We start from the raw sequence: 27663 nt of genomic DNA, 5'->3' as shown, positions 1-27663 counted from the left end.
ATTTTTATTGGAATGTGAAAGCTCTTAAAAGAAGAAAAAAAAATCTAATCAGGCAGAAGAGATAGAAAACTTGCTGAATTTTCTCTCCCCCACCCAGGACCCCCCTGAATCCTATCAAAAGCACATCTTCCATTCATTGCTTCCCAGTGTCATTATGACAAGCGGCTACAAATCAATAGCAGAGGGAGAAGCAGGACCAACCCGCACTCACCGAGTGATAAAGATTCACTCTCAGCCCCGATTTGCTAATAGCCCATAATAGCAGCCATTGGCGCCCTGCATTAAATCATACATTTCACTCCGCGTTTATTATGGGATTTTTAAAACTCCTCACCAAATTGGATTTTCTCGATGGTCTCTAATTTCCACATTTATCATTTAAAATTAAACTCCGCTGTGGAGAGGGGGTAGAAAGAGAAGGTAGAGAGGCCAGACAGTAGTATATTTCTCCTTTTGCCCCTCCCCTTTATGAAAACCCATAAATAACACGAGGTATCAAAGCCATGGCAACTGGGGTGATGCTTGTTTTTAATATTGAGAAATTCTAGAAATCAGCTTGGCACGGTCCACATGTGCTGGGCTATGATGGAAGATGATGGGTCCAGATGAGGAGGCATATACATACAGAACAGGCTTCAAACAAAAGAATGCTGGTTTAAAAAATCCTCAGTAACGTCACAATGCAGGCGAATTTTTTTTTTTAAAAAAAGCAATCAGAAAGAAATGTGTTGCATTCTGCAAATACAACAGGATTTGCAAAAAATTTATTTGTCTTTTTCTAGAGTTCAGTGGGAGATGAAAAGTAAAATATTCCTCTTGGCCTCTAGTTCTGAAACAGCTTGTTTTACCTTCTCTATTTTCCATTTTAAAATCATCGTAAAATTTCATAGAGCACCCTTGGTTGCTGTAGCAGAAACCTAAATAAGTGCTTAGCCCCACCCCCACTCCCTGAATACCCTAGTAAGAGTCGTCTCAGGACCCAGAAGCTTGAATCTCAACTCATGTGTATGTAGCTTTTTGATGATAAAAAAAAAAAAAAAAAGTTGTAACCTTTGGGTATAAAAGTGAAAATTAAGCTGCAAGTCTACAGTCTAATAATGAAAAGGTACAGCTTCTCAAGGTTACCCAAGTGTGGCCGAGTGACAACCACTATACTGCAGGACCGGAAGATGTCAGGCTGTCAGTGCATGAGATGCTGGGAGAGGCTAGGTGTAAAGGAGGGAGCAAGTAACCCCTTCCTTGGGCACTTCCTCAGCCATAAACTCCACCTACATAATTTTTATTATTGTTAAAAGACACAGGAATTAACTAGTAGATCATTAAAAGAGTTTTTTTTTTTTAAGTCCAGCTACTCCATAAAAGTACTATAATTAATCTTCAGAGACTATCTTTTGTTTTTGGAGTTCTGTGTATCTTTTTTTTAATTTATTTTCATTTTATGTACACGTACATTTTGCCAGCATGTGTGTCTGTGTATCCTGTGTGTGCCTGGTGCCCATGGAGTTCAGAAAATACATTGGAGCCCTTGCTACTGGAGTTACAGACAGTTGTGAGCTGCCATGAGGGTGCTGGGAATCAAACCCGGGTCTTCTGGAAGGGGAATCTGTGCTCTTAACCACTGAGCCGTCTTTTCAGCCCCATTATCTTTGACAAAATTATCTAAAAGTCTTTTGATAATTTTAATAGTAATTTTTTTTTAGTAATTCTTTAGAAGTATCTATCATTGGTTGCTTCAATTCTTTCTCTCTCCCTTTTTAAAGGTAAAACAAAATAGTGTTTTCTTCTTGCCCCTTTCCCATTTCTCTTCTACTCCTTGTAATCAGTAACGTCCATTTTAATAGAGTTTTTATTCGGATAGCACGCTGAAGAGTGAAGCGATAAAGATGTATGCCATCATTTTTTACTAGGCACAGAATTTACATAACCAGCATCCCTCAGATCCATGTTTGGTCAGTGTCCCAGAAGCCTCCTGTGCTTTTCAGTCACTTCCAACTCTATTAAGCGTGGCTCTCTGCCTTGCTATTTTATCATCATAGATTAATTCTGCCTACCTTTGACCTTCGTAGAAATGGAATAATCCGATATGTACATTTCGTGTCTATCTCTTTTATTCAAAGTTATGTAAGACTAATGCATGTTGATGTATGTAGTTATAGCTTATTCTCACATACACGGAGCAGGGATCAGCAAACCATAGCCAAAGGGTCAAACCTGGTCCCTTGCTTTTGCACAGCCTGTGAGCTGAATAAAATATTTCTGTTTTAAATCTGTTCTTTAAAATGAAAATAATATTTTACCACATGTGAAAATTATAAAAAATTCAAATTGAGTGGCTGAGAATGAAAATTGGGGGTGGTGCTTGGCCAACACCGGTCAGGCTCTTCTCTCTGGACTGTCCAGGCAAACTGCAGGCTATAACAATAGAAATGAGCAGCTGGGACACACAGATCACAAACACTAGCGCATCTACAATCTGGTCACTGACAGAAAAGTTTAGACTCATGCCTTAAAGTGTTCCACTGTGTGACCGTACACCATTTATTTATCCATCTACTGTTATTTGGGTTGTTAAAAGAAATGGGGCACGCACATTCTAGAATGTGTCTTTTGTAAATACACACATATATAGTAGCAGAACTACCAGGCATGAGTTACATACGCTCCGTTGTGTATTAACGCCCAACCGTTCTCCCAAGTGCTGTCTAGCCAATTCACAATTTACACACCATCAGCAGTGTACAAAAACCCAGCTGCTGTTTTCTTGTCAACTCTGGTTTTTCATTAGTCTAGATGTTTTAGTTTGCATTTTCTTATATTTAGTAAGAGCAGACATCACCCTGCATGCTGGCATTATATCTGGCTTGAGCAAGGATGTGCATGCTGCCATAGTAAGTCTCTGTGAGCTCCTATGTGCACCTGTCTATGTGTCCAAAAAATGCTGGTTCCTTCAACTCAGTTATCACCTTCGGCTTTTACAGTCTTCCTGCCCTTTCTTCCACATAGATCTCTGAGACTTGAAGGGAGGGATAGGATATAGCTATCCCATTTAGGGCCTGACATTCCAAAGTCTCTTATTCTCTGTATGTTGACCAGTTCTGGGCTTCTGCTTTAATTGTCAGCTACTGCAAGAAGGAGCTTCTCTGATGAGGGTTGGGCATCACATTGATCTGACTCCCATCCCCAGACAAGGAGTGACTTGACACTGATAGCTTCTGGGAGAGGGAACACTGGTTTTCTTCAGTGGAGTGACTGGGTTTACCGATCACACTCCAAGGCTGGTCCAATGCTCAAGCATTGTCAGCCAACATAAAGTGGACTCCATGTTTGCTTTAGGGGTATAGAGTGGACTGTTTTTAAGAGAGAAGAAGAACATGACATTGTGTGAGTAGGGAGGTGGTGAAGGATCTGGGAGAAGGATAAAATATGATCAAAATATATTACATTCAATTCTCAACAAATAAATAAAAACAATATATTTTTTAAAGAGAAAGAGGTACTGCCACATAGGTGCCCTCTGTATGGAGGCCTACTTGGGTCTTTTACTGAGTTCTCTGTTGGGCTATCTGGCTTTCTGACTTGCATCAATTATTGTGTTGAATGGCTACAAACACGTTACATCATCTGCTGTAATGTCTCCTTGGCTAAGATGTGCTGCTGTACTCTTTCTGCAGGAGAATTTCCACGAACACTTCTTGATTTTAATGTGGCACAGCGTATCCATATTTTTTAATACACTATTTGTGCTATTTTAGGAAATATGGCATACCCAAAGACATCAACATTAGACATGCATTTAAATTTTTCATGTACAGTAATTAGGTAATTTGTGAATAATAGCAATGCTTCTGCTTTTGATTGGCTTTTTATGGCTAAGACCTGAAGTACCATGTTGAGCAGAGGTAATGCCGGTGGGTATTTAATCTTTTAATGTTGTAATTTATAAAAATTAAAATATAATTACATCATTCTTTTTCCATCCCCCAATCTATCCTCCCAACTCCTACTCAAATTCATGGCCTCTTTTTTTCCAATTATTATTTTTATTGTATTATTTTTTTCAATTGTGTGCATTTACAACATGCTGAGTTCATTTAGTGTCATTCATATGCACATAATTTTGGGGTGGCCATGTGGTATTGGATAACCAATTCTCATCCCCAGGGAAGACTATTCTCCCTAATCTTGCTTTCAGTTCTGCTACACATTTTTGCAGATATCAGGTTAAGAAAATTCCTTTCTATTCCTGGTTTTTATTATGAATGAGTATTTAAGTTTATCAAAGAGTTGAAAAACATCTAGCAAGAGGATCATATAATTTCTGTCTCTTGTTTGGCTGACACGATGCGTTATAGTGACTTGGAAATGTTAAACCACCCGGCATTTCTAGACTATCACACTCAATCACCGTTGGCAACCATTTCTAGATACTAACAGATTCAATTTCCTGACATTTTGTTTTGGGTTTTAAAATTCAATGATTATAACAAAGACTAGTTTGTAGTTTTCTGTTCTTCGAGCATCCTTGTTTGGCTTTACCATCTTTCTTACCCTTCTTGAAAGCCGAGCGGGATACTAAGAGCGCCTTCTGATGGACAGCTGCCGTGGCAGAACAAGAGAACTGAGAGCTCGGAGATGGGCATCCCTTATGTTCCACCTCCCAGACGGTTCACCCTTCGTGATCTCCTAGTGTGCTCTTCTCTACACAACCTTTTGAGCACTCTTCTAAGTTCTCGAAGTTTAATCTCGCCTCTCAGGACCCTGAACTCAACAGTCTCCAGGAGGGACCTTTGTTACCCACAGTGCATTGGGTTCCTGCCGTCAGCAAGAACAGGCTCTCTAGGAAAGGACAGAGGAGTAAAAGGTGTATTCTCTGCCCTGCATGGATTTATATGCAAGATAAGAACTCCCTTTTAAAATTATAAATCAACTTTGGATTCATCTTTAATTAAATTCTTTCATTCAAGTTCATGAGGCTTTAAAAAATGACTTCCATTATAATGTGGAAAACAAGTTCATGAGGCAAAAGTTGAAAATTAAGCAGAAATAAAGTACAAAATAATTCAATCCCACACACCAAAACAACCACTGCTAGCATTTAAATTTGTTGCAGATAATCTTCAACGTGTTACAGTCTCATATTTTCCTTATAATATATATCACCATAGTTGATACTGTTAATTTCACCTGTGCCAAATTTAAGTTTTTTTTTATCTAGGCTTTTCCAGAAACTGTTTTAAAAGGCAAATTTCAAAAACAGCTTCTAAAGTTTTTATCTTTAAAACTATAAAGTATAGCAATTAGGAAATTTATTTGAATGTGCGAAATGAAACTTTATACTTTTTCTCGGGGATTCTGATATGGATCCCAACTTAGAAAGCTAATGTCACACACCAGATAGGTCACTATCTTGCCACATCCTCCCTGGTACACAGTCCTCGTCTCTGAGATGGGTTCCGGGTGTCACTGAGATGACTCAGTGGGTAAAGATGCTGGCACCAGGCCTGTATTCCATCACATGACCCACATTCCCGTGGAAGGAGAGACCTGACTACTCCACAAAGTTGTTCTCTGACTTCCGCATGCGGGCATGGCAGGCACATAACCTCCAATAGTAATAATAGTCACTGACATTCCAAAAGAACTGATGCAAAAGTTTTCATAGTTTTCTATAGGACACTGAAACACTTACACTGAGACGCAGGACCGCTATGCTAGGACCTGGTTTAGCGCAGTGATGAGAGCCACGTGCTTCGGCTCTGCATTGAATCTGAGATTGGCCACAAGTACTTACAGGGCACAGAAACTTGGTCAGCTGACTTCAATACCTCAGTTGCTTTTCCATAAAAAGGAAAGAATAATAATAACCTCTTGTAGTTGTGAGGACTAAGAAAGTTGGAAAAACAAAGTCCTTTTGGGTCTATAGCCAGTATTCAGTAAGCATCAACTTTGGATAGGCGAGCTGGATTGCTGCTCATTTCAAACATATTGAAGGAATGGCCAGCTACACTTTCAGTTTTCCATTAAAGGTCTCCTTTCTGCTGCTTGCCTCAAAATCCTGGAGCTGGTGCCTCTGGTTTAGTTTCCTGTTTCATGACTGCTGTCTGTCATGCATTCTGTACCTCATTCCCAAAACAGTGCAGAAGTTTTCAGAGTTAGGCTTTGTTTGTAAGAACTGATTTTATTCTAGACTCTATTTAAGCTAACTCCATTAGCTATGCATAGATAAAAGCTGGATGGAAGGAATAAAAATAGGGGCATGTTAAACTGGCAGCATTGTCAGGATTCCCCAGTTTTCTCTTTCATTTAGCTAATCTAGAATTCACAGAGTACAGCCTGTATCTGTTCAATTAAAGAGTCAACTAAAGCGCTGACACTCAATAACGTTATTATCTGCAGTTTGTGATGTGGGATACCCTTCTGTATGCTGTGAATCTGTCTTATTACCATTGGTTAATAAAGAAGCTGATTTGGCCAATAGCCAGGCAGAATAGAGCCAGGTGGGAAATCCAAGCAAAGATAAAGAGAAAAAGAAGCGATGCCAGCATCCGCTGAGGAAGCAAGACATGTAGAAAATGAGGTAATGCCACGGCCACGTGGCAATGCAAAGACCAATAGAAATGGGTTAATTTATATGTATAGCTAGTCAGTAAGAACCCTGAGCCATTGGCCAGTTTGTAATTAATATCAAACCTCAACAGGCAGGCGGGAGAGAAACCTCCAGTTACAGCAATGAAATATGGACGATATTAAAATGAACTGGAAAAAAAAACAAGCCAGGGGCAAGAAACAACTTTAATAAAAATTCAAAATACAAATCCTAAACAATTATTTTTGAGGTTGTGATACTTTATGTCATCACTGGAGACTGGAAAGATCAGAATGAACTGAGTTAAAGTCTTAAAATCTAAGCCTGGAGGCTTTCTTTAATCTGTACTCAAGACTGTTTAACATTGTTGCAATTATAATTTACATAAGAGACAGTATTTATTTCTCAACAAGACTGCAGTGTTGCTGGCAAAACATTAATTTTGTGAAACATTCAGCTATGGTTACGGTTATGGATTTTCTCAAGACGCATGTGTGAAAGACGGCACTAAGCCAGGACAAGGAGCTTTAATTACAAGCTGAGGCCTTGTACTTGGCCAGCTTTGGGCAATCACTCTTCTGTGGATTTCACCTGGTGTCCTCACACTTTTTAAAAACTGTTTAAGAATCTGAAGCATCCTGTGGCTTATTGATTTTCGTAACCACACACTCTGCCACTAATGCTCTTCACTTGTGTCTCTCGTGACTACTGCTGCCTGAGGGGGAGGAGCTGGAAAATGGGACACCATAATTCCAAATCGGATGACTCAGTGTAAGAACTGAGCAAGAGAAGAAGTATTTAAACCACAAGCAGAAATACCTTCTTTCTAAGTGAAGCTGATCTGTGAAACCCAGTTCAATCAGCAAACTGGCAAAGAATCAGGAAGGTGACCACTCTGACAACAGTGTGGCACATCAGCAGGTCAGTTTTCTGTGCAACAACAAAAAAACTTGAAGTTCTTTTTTTATGCCCAATTTTACTCAAATTTGATTTTACCTGGGAACAATCGTGTCTCACCCAGCCTAAATGGTCGCATGTGGCTGTTAACTCGTCTGTATTTTTGAGCAAATCTCCCCAGTCATTTCTTACAGGCCATTTTCTCCCTGCCAACAACCCACCAAGAGTCTGGTCATTTACCTCTAGAGCTGTTTATGTAGCTTATTTCTACCTCAATTCTGTTCTTTGCATTTCATCACTGCTTGTCTGTACTTTTATGATGTCACACTTTGAAAGGCGCACGACTCCCATCAGCTTCCTCGCGCCCTTCACAGAACCACCCATGGGAGGAGAGGCAGTGGAACACGAGCAGATGTAAAAAGTCAAACCCTCAGGTAAATGCCTGTGTGGCCGTGGGCAGTCACTACCCTTTCCTTCACTAGTAAAATGGGAGACAGGAGTGTGTCTAATTGTGTTCACAGAGAAGCAAAAACAAGCACGTCTTATAAATACCATATAAAGAATTAGTCCATAGCAATTGTTTTCTTTACAGTCTCCAGACTGTAAAGAAGAAACGGCTAATTGGCATCCTTTTCTCTGTAAAGTAAAATTAGTCTTCTCCTCTGACTGAAATCATTCAGAGGTTTCCTGACTCAAAGTCAGAGTCAATACTTGGCCCCACCTGGTTTAAGCACACTTCGCTCCTACCCTTTCGTCTCTTTTCCTACTATCTCTCCCCTCCTCTGCGCTACTCCAGTCTATTGCTTTTCTTGCCCCTAGAATTTATTAAACATGCCTCTCTTTTTTTTTAAATATATTTATTTATTTATTATTTATACAGTATTCTGTCTGATTGTATGCCTGAAGGCCAGAAGAGGGCACCAGACCTCATTACAGATGGTTGTGAGCCACCATGTGGTTGCTGGGAATTGAACTCAGGACCTTTGGAAGAGCAGGCAGTGCTCTCAACCGCTGAGCCATCTCTCCAGCCCCAAACATGCCTCTCTTTTGGGGTCTATTACTAGCTGCTCTCTTCCAAATAAAATAGTCTAACCCCATTAACAAACATATGCTGCCCACACATTATAAAAAAGCAAATCTGCCCACACCCAGGCCTTCTTGGAGTTGTCTGCCTTACCTGTCTCTATATACTTATTTTGCTTGATCAATTTGTCTTCAGATAGTAAAAATGATCTTAAAGGATTTAATTAAACACAAATATGAAAACTGCTGACTGAAAAATATTCCCTATTAGTTGATTTTGCTGGCACAGAAAGCCATGGTAATTTTAAAGATCTACAACTTTCCACAATTATTTATAATGTAACAATAAATATTAACTTTTCATTTTTGTGTACATATAAGTTTATAAAACATATATGAATATGTTCAACTCTAAGTATTATCAAACTAAATAGCAAGAAAAGCAATGACTACAACTATCACAGTAATTAGCTATGGTGCCACCTGCATATTTTGAGATATACGTCTTTGTTAATATTTTCCACTTAATTTGGTGTTAAGATGATGAGAGCAAAATAGTAGCTGCAATAAATACTTATCATCTAAATGTGTGTGTGTGTGTGTGTTTGTGTATGCATGAACACATGCCATGGCATGCATGTAAGGTCAGAGGAAAACTTGTAAGAGTTGGTCCTCTTCTACAGTGTGAGCGCTGAGGATCAGACTCAGGTGGGTAGGCTTGGTGGCAAGTGCTCATAGGAGCTGCCTCACTAGTCCAAGTAGTGAAGCTGTGTGTATTCCCATCTCGTTGCAGTGGTTAGGGCTGATCTGGGGAAAGTGCGGCCCTCATGTTAGCACAGTTCTTCTGTCCACTTAATCAGATTTTTTTTCAACTTTCATTAAGGTTCATCATTTACTCTGTAAAGATTATGTATTTCCTCCCATTGATTTATTCCTCTATATTTATGGTCTTTATTGTTATAAATGGAAATTTTCAAAGCTTCATTTTCTTCCATGGCAATACCTGGCAGACAACCGATTTATAGCACTAACTGTGCATTAGAAAAGAAGTCTTGAGTCAGTTACCTAAGTTCTACTTCAGGAACGCTGAAAGAGAAGCACAAAATAAGCCTGAAGCAAGCAGAACAGAAGAAATAATAGAGGTGTGCCGAAGTCATTGAAGTTGAAAATAGTAAAATACTTGATAAAAATCAGTGAAATGAAGAGCTGGTTTGTTCACTATGTGGACGTAGCGCCTCCCTACATTGCCTAAGCTGGCCTTGAACTTGTGGCGCTTCTACCTCGATCCCCTCAGCAGGTGGGACTGCAGGTTCACACAAACATTCTGGCAAAAACTTCTCTTTTAAAAAAAAATGATAAAATTGACACATCTGTAGCAATTAGAAGTATTAGTAATGAAACAGAAGTATTGCTTTACCTGGAAATAAATCAAAAGAATGAGAGCGAGACAAATACAAGTCTGATGACTTAGATAAAACAGATCAACCCTTACAATCAAAAACCTAAAGGATCATAATTCACCTGGTCATCTGAATAACTCTGGGAAGCATTAAAGCAATTGCATCTGTAATTGAAAAACACCAGGCCAGACTGTTTGAGGAAATCCAAAATTTAAGTGAGAATTATACCAATTCTCCACTACTTCAGAATACAGAAGAGGAAACACAATTATAAATCTGACAGTGTGTTGACGCCAAACCCAGCAAAAATATAGAAGGAAAAACGGGAAGAAAACAAAATTAATGAGGGGAGAAAATTACAAATCAATATTCTTTTTAAAAGTAGAGACAAAATGAATAATAAATCATTAGCAAATACAAGTCAACAGCATAGAGAAAGAATACACGCAGAGAACAAAGACTTATTGTAGGGATGCAGAGCTTTTTAAACATTAGAAGATTGATCAGTTTTTTCATATTTATCAATTTTACATATTATTAACAAACTAGATTTTATGATCTTATCAACTGATGGAAAGAAAGCATCAGAAAAGTCAATAAGCACCCATGATAAAGTCCTCACAGGGACAAAGGAAAGCTTCCTCAACTTGATAAAGAGTTGCACATACAGATAATGCTACACTTAGCTATCATAGGCTAAATGTTTTCCTTCTACGATTCCAACATGGCAGTTGAGGAAACAATAGCTTTTAGCAAATGATGCTGGACAAATTAGACATCCCAATGCAAAAACGAAGAACCTTAATCTAAATGCCAACCTCATAAAAAATTAATTAAGGCCAGGCGGTGGTGGTGCCTTTAATCCAAGCACTTGGGAGGCAGAGGCAGATGGATCTCTGTGAGTTCGAGCCCAGCCTGGTCTACAAGAGAATGAGTTCTAGAACACAGAGAAACCCTGTCTCAAAAAAAAAAAAAAAAACCCAAAAAACAATTAATTAATTAAGAACAAGTTATAAACATCAGTGCTAAATATGATTTTTTTAATTATAGAAAAAAAGTATTGAGAAAAATCTTCCAGATGTAGGACTAAGCAAAGAGTCCTTAAGCTTCATACTAAAAACATGATCTATGAAAAGGAACAAATGTTGTCCTAGGTCATTTCAAAATTAAAACTTTTTGCCTTGAAAATAACTAGGCCAAGAAAATGAAAAAGGTAAATGGGGAGACAGAATTTCTGATAAAGAGCTACTGTTTAAACTTTATAAGTGACATCCCAACAGTAAAACAACACACAATTCAACTGAACACGAACAACATATATAGACACTCCATCAGGGAGATGGGCAGAGAGAATTGCAGGTAAGTCTTTAGCTACTTTAGTGTTGCCAGCAGAACAACAAGGACACCCTTGTCTCAAACAACATGATAGGCAAACACTGAGCCTATGGTTGTCCTCTAACCCCTACTTGCGTCAGGGCACATGTACCCACATTTACACACTCACGCACACACACACAGTAGCCCAGGAATCTGTGGTAATGCACTTGTTCAGTATGCATCTTGACTGTTTCAATGTCAATATCCAGTTGTGATTTATAGAGCAGATTTCCAGGATGGCAGTATTGGGGGAAAACTAGATAAAAATGTACACAGAAATCTCCTCATGTTGTTTCTTACTATTGTCTGTAAATCTACATTTAGTTCAAAAAAAAAAAGTGATCACCTAGGGGCACTAAAAACTAGAAATAAAAGAGTAACAAAAATCAAGGTAGAAGGAATCTGTAGCAATTTCAATACAGCAATCACCCTGAAACAAAACTCTGTCGATTTAAAATTGGTTGTAGCTCTTGGAATGAAGTGTTTCATCTCATCTCTTACAGGTGAGTCATCTCTTTAGCATCTGCCTTCCCTCCATTGTTTTTTTTTAATTGACTGCAATATAAAAATACATCTGCCAGCCAGCTGCCTGTTGTGACATCTACCCTTGCCAACCACTGCAGACTCAGTTCTACAGCTGACACTATGACCATTCTCTCCCTTGTCAATAACACGACTGACATTTGTTTTCATGATGAGTTGGAAAACTCTTAGCATTCAGGGCATTTTCAAACACCATGACACCACGCTCACTCGTGTGACACTTACTCTCTATCTGTCCTCAGCCAGTGGCCAGGGGTGTCTTTGTACTTCCTGTCTAACTGCTGTTTTCCATGATGCCACTAATTCACAGATTGCTTGTTATAAGTCGCAAGGCCATCTTCCACTTGGAGCACAAAGTACCTTCCTAAATGTTTTGATTCCTTCAGTACTTAAATGTTTGTAACTTTTGATAACATAGATTTTAACCATTAACTTTAGATCTGGTTCACAATCTCTGTTAACAATGTATCATGAATAAGCACTTGAGGATAAAGACCAGATGCCATTGCCTCCCACTTTTGTTGGAAGTTCCGACTCATGGAAATCAAGGCTCCCTGAATCCAAAAGCGTTCACTTCACAATTCTCTGGTGGTTTTGTATGGCTAAGATCTTTATGTCTAGCCTAATATGAGGTTTCATCTTGGGTCTTCCTACATCTGAAATCATACTTGATTTGAAAAGCCAGTTGATAGGTACATACTCTTATGTTTTGAGACAGGATCTCTGCTGCTTGGGCTCGTCCTGACTCACGATTCTCCTATCCACGCGTCATCCCTTCTAATATACACAACACACGTTCACAGGGATGAATTTTCCCCCATAGTTTTGAGTTATAATGCAAATATACCCAATCAAAGAGAAAACTAAGGAAAAGAATACACCTGGCCTTACAGACCTGCCACAAGCTTTTTCTGTGTCTGTGTATTATGTCTCCTGTTTGCTTCACAAATCCATTGCTCATTTCAATCTACTTGGCCTACTGTGAGCCCCACTCTGCCTTCCTAACCATGTCTCCTTACAGACACACCATGAGGGTTTCACTGAGTTTAGGATGAGGGGAAAAGAGTAACTTAGAACCCTGAACACAGTCTGCCAGAAATTTATTTAGAGAAAATATCTACCTTTCTTTCATTACTTTGGAAGAGTATCATGGCCCTGCCTGAAATTGTGCAATACTTGTTCTCTATTCCTACAGTGATTATGTAGTATCCCTATTACAAAGATTTGTTATCATGGGGCCTTATTGAAATGTAAGCACTTTAAAAATGGTATTGCACCTATGTGTCTTTCCTTAATAAAACAGACAATGCTTCAAAAAAGTTAACTAGCTCCCAGCTTAAGAAATAAAATATCAAAGACACTGTGGAAATGTGATCATATTCTCCATCCCAGCACAAGTAACTGCTAGTCTACATTTGATACGATTTATACTTCATTACATATATGCATTTTTAATTTAATGTTAATGATATCTACACTTACATGTTACTATATTTTGTTAGTGGTTTGTTTTGCTCTACATTGTTTATAACATGCTCATATTGATGTAAAACATAGTTCACTCATTAACCAACGGTGTGATAGCCTCTGGTACTAATCATTCATAGTAGTCATGTCAATTCTCTTGTTCCTGAATGTTTCTTTGCAATCACTAATTCCTACAACAACGTACCCAAGTCTCCCACATGTCTCTGCACACATACATGAGAATATTCATAGTGTAATGGCAGAAATGGATTACTCTACTGTAGAGTATGAGCATTTTTGCCTTTATTATATGGCACCAAAAATATTTCTCAATTTCTGACTTTATTTTTACAATTTATACTTGTGATGGCTAATACTGTCAGCTTGACAGGATTTAAAACTGCCACAGAGACAAGCCCCTGGGCACGCCTGTGAGGGGTTTTCTAGATTGGGTTAGTTATAGTGGAAAGACCCACCCTGATTTTGATGGCACTGTTCTCTGGGCTGGGGTCCTAGACTGAATGGGAATGAGGTGAGCCTGAGCCCCACTGCTCCTTACCTCATGACTGCAGACACAGTGGGAGCTGCCATCATTGGCTCCTGCTGCCACACACCCCCTGCCATGATTGACAGCGCCCACCCTTGGAAGTGTGAGCCAAAATAAAGCCTTTGTTTTTTTCAGATTTTTGTTTGTTTTGTCTTTTGCTACAGCAGTTAGACAAATAACAAAAACAATACCGTCTTCCAATGAAAAGAATTTTTTTAAAGTATATAGGCACAAAAATAGAGTTTTAGTTCTATTTGTGCTATTGTTTTTTGTTTGTTTGAGACAAATTCTTATCATGTAGCACTAGTTGGCTTGGTTTTCTAATTCTTGAATACATTTGAGAAACTTTTATTTTTCTAGGCAATTGTCCCAGCTGAGGTTTTCAATTTATTGGCATAAAGTGATTATACCCACTGAGGATGCTTTTTAGTTCAACAATTAGATTTATGTAACTATTACAGGCATATGCGGCATAGAGGTCAGAAAACAGCTACAGAGCAGCCGACATAGCGATAGCAGGACACACAGCTGTAGAGCAGCCGTCATAGCGATAGCAGGACACACAGCTGTAGAGCAGCCGTCATAGCGATAGCAGGACACACAGCTGTAGAGCAGCCGACATAGCGATAGCAGGACACACAGCTGTAGAGCAGCCGTCATAGCGATAGCAGGACACACAGCTGTAGAGCAGCCGTCATAGCGATAGCAGGACACACAGCTGTAGAGCAGCCGTCATAGCGATAGCAGGACACACAGCTGTAGAGCAGCCGTCATAGCGATAGCAGGACACACAGCTGTAGAGCAGCCGTCATAGCGATAGCAGGACACACAGCTGTAGAGCAGCCGTCATAGCGATAGCAGGACACACAGCTGTAGAGCAGCCGTCATAGCGATAGCAGGACACACAGCTGTAGAGCAGCCGACATAGCGATAGCAGGACACACAGCTACAGAGCAGCCGACATAGCGATAGCAGGACACACAGCTGTAGAGCAGTCAACATAGTAATAGCAGGCATTTCTCCTGAGTAGGAGCTGTCATCCAGTGGTGGTCATCTGATCATAGATGCTGAGCAGCACACCTCAGATGTGAGGGACAAAATCAGCACTGGGTTGGTGCAGAAGGCATAGCTACTGGTAACTGTTCTTTGGAAACTTTAAAGCTATAATTTCTATCTGGTTAAAACCTTATTTCTAGTCTTCCAGCCCGATGCAATTTACTCACAAAATGTCACTGTTGACATAGCAATGGTGCTTGATAAACACAATTCGCATTCGCATTCAGACAACAGGTTCCTGGGATAACTGAGCTAGGTAAGTTATATTCTTTTATATTTTAAAATCATTAATCATAGGCAGCTCCCCTCTCCTTCATCATGACTAATTATTTGTCGATTTCTTCCTACCAGTTTTGCTTCATGTTTGTGTATTGAATTAATGATTTAAAGAATAACCTCCCAATTTGATTTTTTAATTCAATGGTTTTTGCGTTTTATTTACTTTGATTTGTTTCTTTTTTCAAATATTTAGCTACAGAATTTCCTTTAAGTACCACAACAATTTCTTTGCCTCAAAAGATTTGAAATTATATATTAATTTTATTCTAGTCTAGGTATTTTTCAAATTCTATTATTTTATTTCTATCTTTTGACTTTAGAAGAGTGTTTTGAAAATTCCCACACCTAAGGATGGATGTCTGGAGTCACCTTTTGTTTCGATTCCTAATTTTACTGTATTATGGTCAAAAGCTAGTATGAAAATGCCCCCTTTAAAACATATTTTTAAACATAAAGCAAAGAAAGCCAGCCCACAAATCACAATCCCAGAGAACCTAGACAACAATGAGGACACTAAGAGAGATACACATAGATCTAATCTACTTAGGAAGTAGAAAAAGACAAGATCTCCTGAGTACATTGGGAGCATGGGGACCTTGGGAGAGGGTTGGAGGGGAGGGGAGAGGCAGGGAGAAGAGCAAAGAAAAATGTAGAGCTCAATTTAAAAAGAAAAAAAGAAAAGAAAAACATATTGTGAGAGCCTCTTTGGGTCTTTTTGGCCTATACCATGTTCTCATAAATAGTATATATTTATTTGAAAAATGTATCTCTTAACTATAAGATTAACTGTGCCACGCCTATCTGCAAGATCACATGTAAAAAAGTGTTTCAAATCCTTTTACTTTTCTAATAATCTGTATTCTTGAGCAGTTCTTTAGGTGGAGGCTTTAATTTCCTCATTAGGACAGCAAAATTTGTGTTTCAGTCTCAAAATGCTGTCCGTTTTTGCTGTATTAGCTCTGGCTTTGTTAGCAAGAACATGCGTACTGTCTTGGGTATAACTTTAAAATTTTTCATTTTATGCTTTGTAGTCTTATCTTTAATAAAGCTTTTGCTCTCAACAATACTGGGTTTAGTATCAACATATCTTAGTTTTGTTATTAGCATTTGCCTCAAATATTTTTCGTTTCTAAATCTCTCTGCATAGTAATATTATAAGCACAGCCCTTACAAGTAGAATTTAGATAATTTCTTAAAAACTAGCATTATATTTTAATCTGTTAAGATTAGGAATACTTTGTATATATATGTAATAAACTATACAACATGACATATGTAAATGTATTTGTGTGGGTGCGTGTTCTTATGTGGATGGGCAGCTAGTATTTTATCACTGAACCATTTCTAAAGCTCATATTTAAATATTTTCTATCATCTCTTTTTGTACTTATGAAATTTATTTTACTCTCTTTTAGTACATTTTAAATCATTTTTGTCCTCTATTAGCATGACAAAGTGATTTATAATTTAAAAAAATTGTTTATATTAAATATTGTGGGACTAAAAAAGAACATGTATAAAATAGATGTTAAGGTACCTAGCTTGACTTTATTAGTGTGTTACAATAATCAGATTTATCAGTATGAAATTTTCACATGAAGGTTTATTCTATGGATAATGGTTTAAAATTTCAATAATCTTAGTTAAAACAGTATCAAGTTTGACATTGCTAGGAGTCTCAATCTCACAGCGAACTCCATGATGCCCTGATTCTTATAAACTTTCTGCTGACCCCACCACAATGATCCCAGAGCCTTAGGCGTAGGAGTTATATTGTAGATGTATCCACCGGGCCAGGGCTACTCATCTCTGCATTCTGATTGGCTGTTGTTGTCTGTAATGATCTCTGTGTGTTGCAAAAGAGATTTCTTGATGAGGAGTGGGGACTACATTGATCTGTGGTTATAAGGACAAGGGAACAAATATTAAGAATGTAGTTAGGGATTATGTGGTTTAGAAAAGTGGTGGTTGTAGGTTACCCTCCAAAATCCATGACTTCACTAGTCCCGGGTGATTGGTTAGGTTTCCCGTGTCAGGCACCATTTCCCATCTTGTTGAGAGGTCTATTAGAGAGCTGTTAGTTACTAAAGAACATGCGCTGAACAAGGACAACAAGAGTCAAGCTCAAATGTACTGAGAATGCCCACCAAGACTCAGTCCTACAGGAAGAACTACAAAGCAACTTAGGGATGCTGGAGTGGGAGAAACAGGCTTCCCCAGGGAAGAGTGCACTGATTGGTTATCCAATACCAAATAGTCAACCCTAAAAGCAGACAATAACAATACAGACTGAGCAGGGTGATTCATGTACTTAGGAATGTGTCTTAGTTAGGGTTTTTATGTCTGTGAAGCAACATCACGACTGTGGCAACTCTTATAAAGGAAATCATTTAATTGGGGCTGATGTACAATTTCAGAGGTTTAGTCCATTTTTTTTTCACTTTTCTTTAAAGTTTATTCCAAACAACAGTCTTCAAGCTCACTGTGGTGGCTGACCCCGTCCACGACCAAAGCCTCCTCTAAACTGGAACTCGGTGGCTGAGCCAGCCCCCGCCTCGGCTTTCTTGTCAGCACCAGGGGGCACAGCACTCCTTCTGTAGGTGTCTCTGTCCGCCTCCCCTCTTGTGAATCTTGCCGGGCGCTCACCCTCCGGCCCTTTGGGCCGAGGCCTGCCAGTTTCGGGACGACTGCGGCGCAGGGGGGCAGGCACGATCTCCGGAGGCAGGTGGAGATAATCGCGGAGATACTGGATGCCCTCATTCGTAAGGTACCAATGGAAGTGTCTCCAGGCAAACTGCTCCTTCACGTAGCCTCGAGACTTCAGAGACTGCATGGCCTTCATGACATGAAGGTTGGGCACGTTCTTGTCTGCCAGCTCAGAGTGTTTGGGCATATGGACATCCTTCTTGGCAACCATCACTCCTTCCTTAAAAAGGAGCTCATAGATGGCAATCCGGTTCTTCTTGGGCATCAACATCGCGACGGCTGCGGGATCCGGGACGGAGGCTCGGTTTAGTCCATTTTTATCATGGCAGGAAGCACAGTGGTGTGCAGACAGACATGCTGCTGGAGAAGGAGCTTTGAGTTCTACATCTTGATTCACAGGAAGCAGGAGACTTCTTGTATCACACTGGGCCTAGCTGGAACATATGAGACCTCGAAGTCCACTTCCACAGTGACACACTTCCTCCAACAAGACGCACCCACTCCAACAAGGCTGCACCTCCTAATAGTGCCATTCCCTATGGGCCATGTATTCAAACATCTGAGTCTATAGGGCCATTCCTATTCAAACCACTGTAACATGAAGGGCCTGCTTGTTGGGGTTTCTGTCCTGCCCGGTTCCCACAGTCTTTAGGTCCCAAAGAAACACACAGAGGTCTACATAAGTTATAAAACCAATTGGCCCATTAGCTCAGGCATCGTATTAGCTTTTATAATGTATATTAACCTATTATCCTTATCTATGTTAGCTACATGGCTCAGCACCTTTTTCAGTGGGACAGGTCACATCCTGTTTCTTCCGTGATCTGGGCAGGACTCCCGAGGGAGCTTCTTCCCAGAATACTCCTGTTCTCATTTCTCCGCCTCTACTTCCTGTCTGGCTACTGTCCAATCAGCACTTATTTAAAACGTAATTGACAGAATACAGAATTGTCCCCCACCAAACCACCACAGAATGTGTGTGTGTGTGTGTGTGTGTGTGTGTGTGTGTATGTGTACGCAACAGCAAATAATGAGAAAAGAGGCTAGTGATTTGAAAGCGAGCAGGGAGGAGTATGTGGGAGAGTTGGATGGAGGAAATAAAAGGGGTAAAATGTAGTCATATTATAGTCTAAAAAATAAAATAAGCAATATAAAAACAGTACCAAACAATCTAACATCTCATTTAATAAATTCATTCTCAATATATTTTTTCACTTCTATGTTTTATAGAAAAACCAAATTTTGGAAATTTAGAAAGGAAAGTTTATTTCTTAAACTATCTGTTTTGTTCCTAGACATAGTGACAACACATTGCTCACAAAACTCCTCTTTGGACATTTGGGACATACCAATAACCTTTTCTTTTTGCTTGAAAATGTATTCATCTCTATGGAATTTTCATACTGTATCCGATGTATCTTGGTCTTATTCATCTCTCCCTCCCTCCCTTTAGCTCCCCAGCCCTGTCAACATATTTCCCATTCCCCTCTAAAATTCAGTGAGATATGACAAATAAATCCCAAATAGTTTGGCATATTTGTCTCTCTCTCCTTATAGTTCTATCAAATTCTCTTCATTTATAGCTTTCACTATACACAATTAGAAATGTTTTATCCTTCATGTTATTTTTCGGCAGATACACCAAATAGAAGTTCACATGTAAACTTGAACTTTCTAAAAGAGCGTGCCTATAGTCATTAGAAGTTCTTGGGGGAAGCTGTCTCTCTTCCTGTTTAGTCACAAAGCCCAGGCCAAGTGGGATGTGAGAGGGTATTCTGCTTGTGCAGCTGGAAAGCTGACTCCAAAACCCTAGTACTCACCTAGTGTCCCCCAGGGTTCTTGGTTAAAGCTGCTGCTTCAACTGCACCTCTCCAAATCTTGAGCCCCAGTCTTAGCTGCTGGTTCCCTTTATATCCATGGGTCAGGACACCCGCACACCTCCCTTCTCAAGATAATCAATATCACTACCAAGCTTACCTGATCTGTTTTTAAAAACTTTCCCATTTTTTAAGAATTGAAATTTCTCCTTAGTTTCTCAGAAGCATGGATATTCACCCAAAACAATAACGTTTCATTTTGCTTGCATTTCTGTATGTTGAGCAGTGGGAGACTTTTCACTTTTCAAGTTAATGCTATGTTCTCTATCCAAGAATTTTCTTACAAAACTTTCATTCTTCACATAGCCCCTAGCACACCTGTCAGAAAGAAATCTATAATGGATGTGATGAGTGATTGATTGAATAAATTATATCTTTTTCCTTCATTAATTCATTTTCTCAAACTTTTATTTCACAGATCATTCATTATAAATTTGTGGAGTTCATATTTTATCATTTCATTTAGATGAACATGACTTTCTCACATTGACTCCTATACCACGCATGGAGATTCCACATCTGAGCTTTCTCTTTGTCCCACACAGACCTACCAAGCATCTTTTTTTACCGTGAGATTCTTGCTACATCCTTTTATTGCCAAGGGCTTTTCAAAGACCTTATTTTGATTCATATCCTCTTCAGACTCTTTTGTTCTTTCAGTCATTCTACAGCAAGTTCTACTGCAGGCTCTACTAAATAAGGCAGTGTGGAATCCCAATATACAAGATTATTCCTAATCATTTGCTGCTGTTATAGTTTGTCTCAGTTTTGATAGCCTTATTAACTTGAAGATTTACATAAGTATATGAAAATACAGAAATTACATCATATATACCTCTTTTTTATAATATTTCTACCAAGTTCACAAGCATTAGGAGTATCTATGCATTTATTGCAATATACAAATATTCTAATTATGCAATAATTTTCTTATACATGCATAAGTAAAATTATAGTCATATAAAGCTTCTCTCTTTTATTGTCTGCCTTTAGCAAAATCCCTGAAAAACCTAGTATAATGTCAAGAGCCCAGTGGACATTTAATAAATATTCATTTGTGACAATCATGGTGATCTCACACAGGGCTTTTGAAGGTGATTTTCAGAAATCATCAGCTATTCTTTGCCATAGATTAAAAAAAAAAAAAAACTTCCCCTAGAAATGATTGCCTTTCAGTCACAGAAAGTAAAAATAAAGCAAAACCAGAGGAAGTCTTTTCTCATTTTTAAGCTAAAACTCTAGTGTCATATAGTATTAGGCGCCATGATCACTTTAGATAAATAGTACCGTGTGGAAACTCAATTTAGTGACACAGAATTATATGAAGACTCATTAGTAAAATTATATATACTTTTCCTGAAATTTTGGTGGTATGCACTAAAAATTCATATTTGTACTTTTAAATACAGTAGCATCTAAGTACTTATTCAGAACTGCAATTATGTCAATGGATAGTGTATGCACATTAGAACTGAAGACACAAGCCCTCCACAGTCAGCTGATTAGCAATGCTAATGAGCCTACCACAGTCATATAATTAGAAAGAGTTTTACTCACAGTGATGTTGAGGTTATAGGGTTAGAACACTTTCCATTTCCAAAGGAGGGGTAATCCAGGTTACTAGGATGGGGAAACGTAAATCATCTAATTTCAGCTGTTGAAAATATCAAGATTTATTTAAATAAAAACAACTTGTACCTTTCCTGGGGAGAATTAAGGTACATTAGATGAGTGCAGTCTTTCTCAGCTAAGGGAGGTTTTCAAAAGGGGAAGCAGACCCTCACCAGGCGGCACAACTAAAGAGCCTTCTCCATGCAAGACTGAACCAGTGTGTCTAGGCTATCACCTCGCTAAGCACATAGGAGACAATGCTTTTTGATTAGAAAATGAAAGCCATCGAGACACTCTCCTTCCCTGGAAATGGGAAGCTGCAGAGGCAGACTGGGGTGTGGGAGGGAAGAAGAGGGAAGGTGGTCAGGCTCCCTTATGCCCTGCGTAAGAATCCACTTCCCATGTTCCTTCTCTGCATCCTTTCTCAGCTCTAATGGTCTACCTAACATCCTGGAGTTTAGCGGCTGGTAATTAGCTAGTTGTCTTTACTTTTGATGGAGAACAGTAGTCAGCCACTCAATGTAAGCAGGCAACAGCACGATCTGCTATACTAGATGTAAATATACTTAATATTTAAGGATAACCTATCTTATCACTGTCAAGATTTATCACAATTGGAGCACCTTTGTCTCATCCTGGCACTTCGTGGTGGATAAAGATGTGTTGTTACTCTGTTTCGGTGTAAGAATCTGGATCATTTTTTAAGTCTGGTGATTATGTTTGAATCTTATATACATGCCTCGAAATGAAAAGGCATTTTCATAAATCCTTGCATTATGTAGGAAAATGTCAACTGCAGTTTTAAATAACATTCTTGGAGACAAAAGAAAGCCCAACACATCTGCATGTGCTCTTTAGAACGACAAAAGGAGTGCGCTTGTGCTCCCCCCACTCTCTCTCACACACACCGCCTTAGAGAGCTATTCCTATTCTCATTACATAGTTAAATTAGGATTACCTAAGGAAAAAATTTCAAAGGATTTACCATTTAACACTTCAATGGAGTTACTAATAGGAATTACAGTGAAGTAGGTCATGCCAAATCCACCCTCAAATTACTAGAGATCCTATGTAAGTCAGCAAACATTTCAAACACAATAGGCACAAACCCCTCTTATTACAAGTGTGTGTATCTCTAGTATTCTGAGAATCGGGAGGCTAAAGTTGAAGTCCAGATTTCTAGTTAGTCTCACTAATAACACAATCAGTTTAAAAATAAGTAGATATCAGCAATATATTGCATCATCAATATTTAAAATAAGTATATTAACAGTAAAATAAAACTTATTTATCTCAGCCTACTATATAGATTCTGATGACAAAAAAATAAAGGTTAAAAATCATGAATTCAACAAAGGGGACTTTTTTCCCTCATATGGACATATTTTCCTAAGTTGAAAACTGGAAATATATTTATTTTAGCCTTTGAAAAACGTCTTCTATGCCATCATATGAAGGATATTGTGAAGAGTTAACACAGGCCTTACTCACTGCTTTGTGTGCCAGTGCCCTGCGTTAGTTTGTGGCGGGGTGGGGGGGGGGGGCGGGGAAGGGCTCTGCAAGGGAAGATGTAATAAATGTCCCTTCTCCCAAGGAGGAAATTTGACACTTTTTGTAAAGACAGGTTTAGGAATATGAATAATGTGTCAAAGGCCTTTAGCATTCTGACCTCATCTCGCATGTTCTTAGTTTACTGTTCTTAAAAATTACGAGGAGTGTACTATCAATATCTACTCTTGTATCTGGAATCTTTTACTCCCTTTGGGCGAAAATACTTCCGACTTTAGCTACATTTGACAGTAACATGGTTGGCTACCTGTGCAGGAAAGAGAGAGGGAAGATGTAGGTTAGAGAGGGGTTTCAAAATCAGTCACACTACACTAGTCTAGAAACATATTTCCACTGTGGAGTAAACGGACAAAGCTTAGCCCTAGACCCCAGCTTGCCTTTAAAAGTTTGTCTATTTTATGTGATGAATTACATTATTTTCTTATTGATGTTATACCCTCTTTATTTTAACAGAAACAAACAAAGTGAATGCTCTTTGTCTAAGCATTTTATTTACCACTGAGATAATAATATCCACCACCAAAAAGCAAAAGTGCAAGGTAGAGAGTGTAAATGGGATAGTCAGGGAAGCTCTCTTTGGTCCTTCCAGCAGTCTTCTGAATACGATCAGCTCTTTCCTGTGATCTAGTAACTTGGACTCCATTTTCATGAATGAATGAAAACTACTAAAATTCTTGCTTTCCCCTCAAATCCATAAATTGCCTATAATTGTTGAGACCCAGCTAGTCTTCTTGTTGACTGAAAATACATTATACCTTCATTCAACTAATAGGTCTCAAGCAAGCAGAACTAATACTCTGTATGTTGAAAGCCATATGGAAGTATCTAATTTGTAATATAATTACGCATGTTTTATAGATTGCTCTATATCAATGCATTTTGATATTTTATATACTTTTTTTTTTGTTTTTTTAAGACAGGATTTCTCTGTGTAGCCTTGGTTGTCCTGGAACTCGCTCTGTAGCCCAGGCTGGTCTTGAACTCACAGAGATGCTCCTCTCTCTGCCTCCTGAGTGCTGGGATTAAAGGCATACGGCACCACTGCCTGGCTTTTAAATAACTTTTTTGTTACAAGAAAATACCATAAACATGGAGATGTAAGTATATCTATATCTATAGATTTATTTTCCCTTATCATGATCTTTACAATGACTTGAATATTTAAACAGGAAATACTGTTTCTATTTATAGATAAGGGAGAGACCCAAAAAGATAAGTAGCAGAGTCAAGACTGAACAGATCAGATATTATTTCACTGTGTATCACAGTGACAAGAATATAAGCACATCTACAAATTGTCAATAAACAGACTGTTTCATTGATTACATGTTTCAACAACAATTTTCAGTAATATCTCTGCCAACTAACTTCTAGAGTAAGTATAATTCTGCACTTGCAGATCACTTCAGAAGAAAAAAAATACGGGCCATTTTCACAGACTGCAACATAAGTCACTACTATAGATAACGTCTTCTTCAACTAATAAAAAGTGCACTATGAATGCATTAAATCAGTCACATTTCTTCTTTTTATATGTGTATTTTAGAAAGTATTTTGGTTTTTGTGTGTGAATTATAATATATAATCCATGTTAAGGTCAAGGGAAAAGAAGATTTTTCTGTAGAAAGTGCCCTGGAATCTCACTGAATCCTTCCTATCTATCTATCTATCTATCTATCTATCTATCTATCTATCTATCTATCTAATCTGTCTATCTATTTATTTTGAAACAAGGTTCTAACTGTATGGTCCTAACTGGCCTGGAACTCACTGTCAATCAGGCTGGCCTTGAACTCACAGAGATCCACTTGTTTTTGCCTCTCAAGTGCTGGGATTAATAGCTTGCTTTATCATTCCTGGCTCCTTGAATCATGATGTATGAGCTGAGACTTAATTTATACACAGCAACACTCATATCATGCCTCCTGGTCATGCACAGGTCACCCATTGGCAGCTACGTCTCCTGCATAACAGTTCCAATGGCTTCTGTAACTTTTACACGGTAGCTACTATTACAACATTTTTTTCAGACCTTACTTTTTCCCAGACAAGTCCTAGATATGTAGCCCTTGCTGGCCTGGAACTTCAATGCAGATCACATTGGTTTTGAATTCTCTTGCCTCTACCTTCCATGTGTTGGGATTATATGTATGTGCCATCATCCTGGCTAGCATTTCACTCTTCATATTATTAATTAATGAACATTCTAAGGAAGCACAACATAGTAAAGATATTTTATAAAGATTTATTTTATATGTATACATGTTTATATACATATAATGTAATATATTATGTACATATGCCTGCACACCAGAAGAGGGCACCAGATCTCATTATAGATGGTTGTGAGCTACCATTTGGTTGATGGGAATTGAACTCAGGACCTCTGGGAGAACAGTCAGTGCTCCTAACCTCTGAGACATCCCTCTGGCCCTAGCAGAGACATTTTTAAAAGGTGGAAGAATAGCTACAGTCCAAAGAGGTCCTGCAAAACCCAGAAACCAGAGTATCCCCAGGGAAAAAAAAATCTGGGAAGCAAAAATGATAATAATATAAATCTGAATAATGTTTAAGAGGTTCTTTTATATATTTAAAAGTCATGAAAGAGTGTTGTATTCACCTTTAAAAACATAGCATTAACACATAATGCCTTGCTGTATTTTTCCCTGCATTAAGAAGTTAATTTGATCCTTCTACGAACACTATCATTAGCTTTTATGCATTTTGTAGTACGTGATCCAGTTTCTGATTAAGGCATCTTGATTTCAACACCCATGCATGAAGTCTGAGGAAAGAAAACAAAAGTCATTATATATGAAGCTAAGAAGGTCTGTAGGTGGATTTGGGAGGAGAGGTAACATCACATGAATAAAAGGAATCTGCCCAAACCTTCCCAAGCAATACAACTTTTGTTTGGCATTAGTGCCTTCTCATGAACTCAAGTATGGGAAGGATGAGCAGAACAGATAAAGAAAATAAATAAGGGATCAACATGAGATTATATTCTTTTGTGATGTGTATAGTTCATCTCAACAATCTTTTTCTCTGTCTATGAAAATTTATATGCAATTAAGTTAAATGGCTTTAGGTGGGAGTAAAGAAACCTCTTGTTTACTTTAAGTATTTGTCTTTTTTCCATTAAAAATTTTTTATTTTTAAAAATTAGTTTATATACAATCTATTAGGATCATATACTTTCTCTGGCTTCTCATGCCTAGACATGAAATTTAAGACAATGATCACGTTTTGGTTTATGTATAAATAATCAAAGTATGGAACACTAAGACACCATGCTGTCACAGGAACACTCCAGGAAGCCCATGGGGCTAAGACTACTCTGTATCGTGTTCCCTATTTGCACGGCCCGTCTCTGATTCAAGATGCACGCAGTGCAATGCACTCTTCAGAAGGAAGTCACCCGCCCTTGGTGGTGTCATCATCAAAGCAACTGGTCAATTAGTCTTATGCCCTTTGTATTGCTTGCCCAGGCACTCATCAGAGAGCAGGCCCTACCTGCCATGGGTCACTCATTGAACTGTTCAAGTGATCTCCTTAAAGTCTGTATTCAGATGAAGGGGAATGCACCTCCTTCCTTCCCTTTAGGAGGATGACGGGTAAGTCTCTTTAAAAAATATCATTTCCTCAGGTTACAAGTCTCTCAGTCCTTTAAGAAAAGCCTTGATAAGACTGCAGCTTAGGAAGCACACAGCTGTTTGTTAGCACATGAGAGTATGTCTTCATGTTGTATCCTGAAATCTTCTGTCATGGGGCCTCTGCTACAACAAACAGGTTGAGCTCCTTTCTAAAATCCTGTTGCCTATGGTATTCAAGTAGAAACAACCCAGACGTCCTTAACCTGAAATTCCTTACCAAAGTCAAGCCTTCAACAGTTATGCAAACATAGGCTATTCGGGGAACAATTTTATATCTAATTTCATAAAGGTCCTTATTTCCTCATAAATTTACCCTCAAAGGCTAAGGCTCTCGGCTAAAATGCCGATGGGTGAATACTGAGAAACACAAACCTGCCATAAACTGAACCAAATGATCAGGAAGTACATTCTCATTGCCAGTTGTGACCCTCTCGTTTGAACAGGCACTGGGACCTCTCGCTTTGCTAATTTCAAATGTGCCAGTTTCCTAGAAGCAAGGTCCAAAGAAAACTGAAAGAACCTAACAGTGCTTGTCCCCTCTCTCTCTCTCTCTCTCTCTCTCTCTCTCTCTCTCTCTCTCTCTCTCTCTCCCTCTCTCTCTCCCTCTCTCTCCTCCTCTTTCTGTATCTCTCGCTCCCCACTCTGTCTGTCTGTCTGTCTGTTTCTCTGTGTGTGTCTATGTGTTTGCTTGTCTCTTTGTTTCTGTCTGTCTCTGCTTTGTCTCTGTGTGTCTTTCTGTCTCTCTCTGTGTATCTGTCTCTCTGTGTTTATGTCTGTTTCTTTCTGTGTCTCTCTCTGTCTCTCTCCCTGTGTGTCTGTATCTCTGTTTCTCTCTCACTGTCCCTGTCTCTGTGTGTCTCTTTCACTGTGTCTGTGTGTCTGTCTCTCTCTGTGTATCTGTCACTGTGTGAGACTCTGTCTCTCTCCCTCTGTGTGTCTGTCTCTCTATGTCTCTCACTGTCCCTGTCTCTCTCTGTGTCTCTCTCTCACTGTCTCTGTCTCTCTGTGTGTCTGTCTCTCTCCCACTGTGTCTGTCTCTTCCTCCCTCTCCCCCATGCTCTATGTTTATGAG

The 27663-nt window shown here is 38.8% G+C and overlaps 1 protein-coding gene across 1 annotated transcript; it reads right to left on the bottom strand.

Annotated features, from left to right (window-relative positions):
• Positions 1-17614: 17614 nt before the first annotated feature.
• Positions 17615-18153, bottom strand: LOC130863844 (40S ribosomal protein S10-like). The gene has a single exon (XM_057754153.1). The coding sequence runs from the start codon at positions 18150-18152 to the stop codon at positions 17655-17657; it is 498 nt and encodes a 165-aa protein (XP_057610136.1). The 5' UTR covers position 18153; the 3' UTR covers positions 17615-17654.
• Positions 18154-27663: the final 9510 nt, after the last annotated feature.

This window comes from Chionomys nivalis, chromosome 21 (genome assembly GCF_950005125.1).
Source record: "Chionomys nivalis chromosome 21, mChiNiv1.1, whole genome shotgun sequence".
NCBI classification, from domain to species: domain Eukaryota; kingdom Metazoa; phylum Chordata; class Mammalia; order Rodentia; family Cricetidae; genus Chionomys; species Chionomys nivalis.
Note: the sequence above shows the minus strand (reverse complement) of the source record. Positions and strands in the feature narration are given on the sequence as shown.

What these genes read in the sequence shown, in the direction of transcription:
- LOC130863844 (XM_057754153.1), bottom strand. Translation starts at nt 18,152, where the DNA reads ATGTTGATGCCCAAGAAGAACCGGATTGCCATCTATGAGCTCCTTTTT.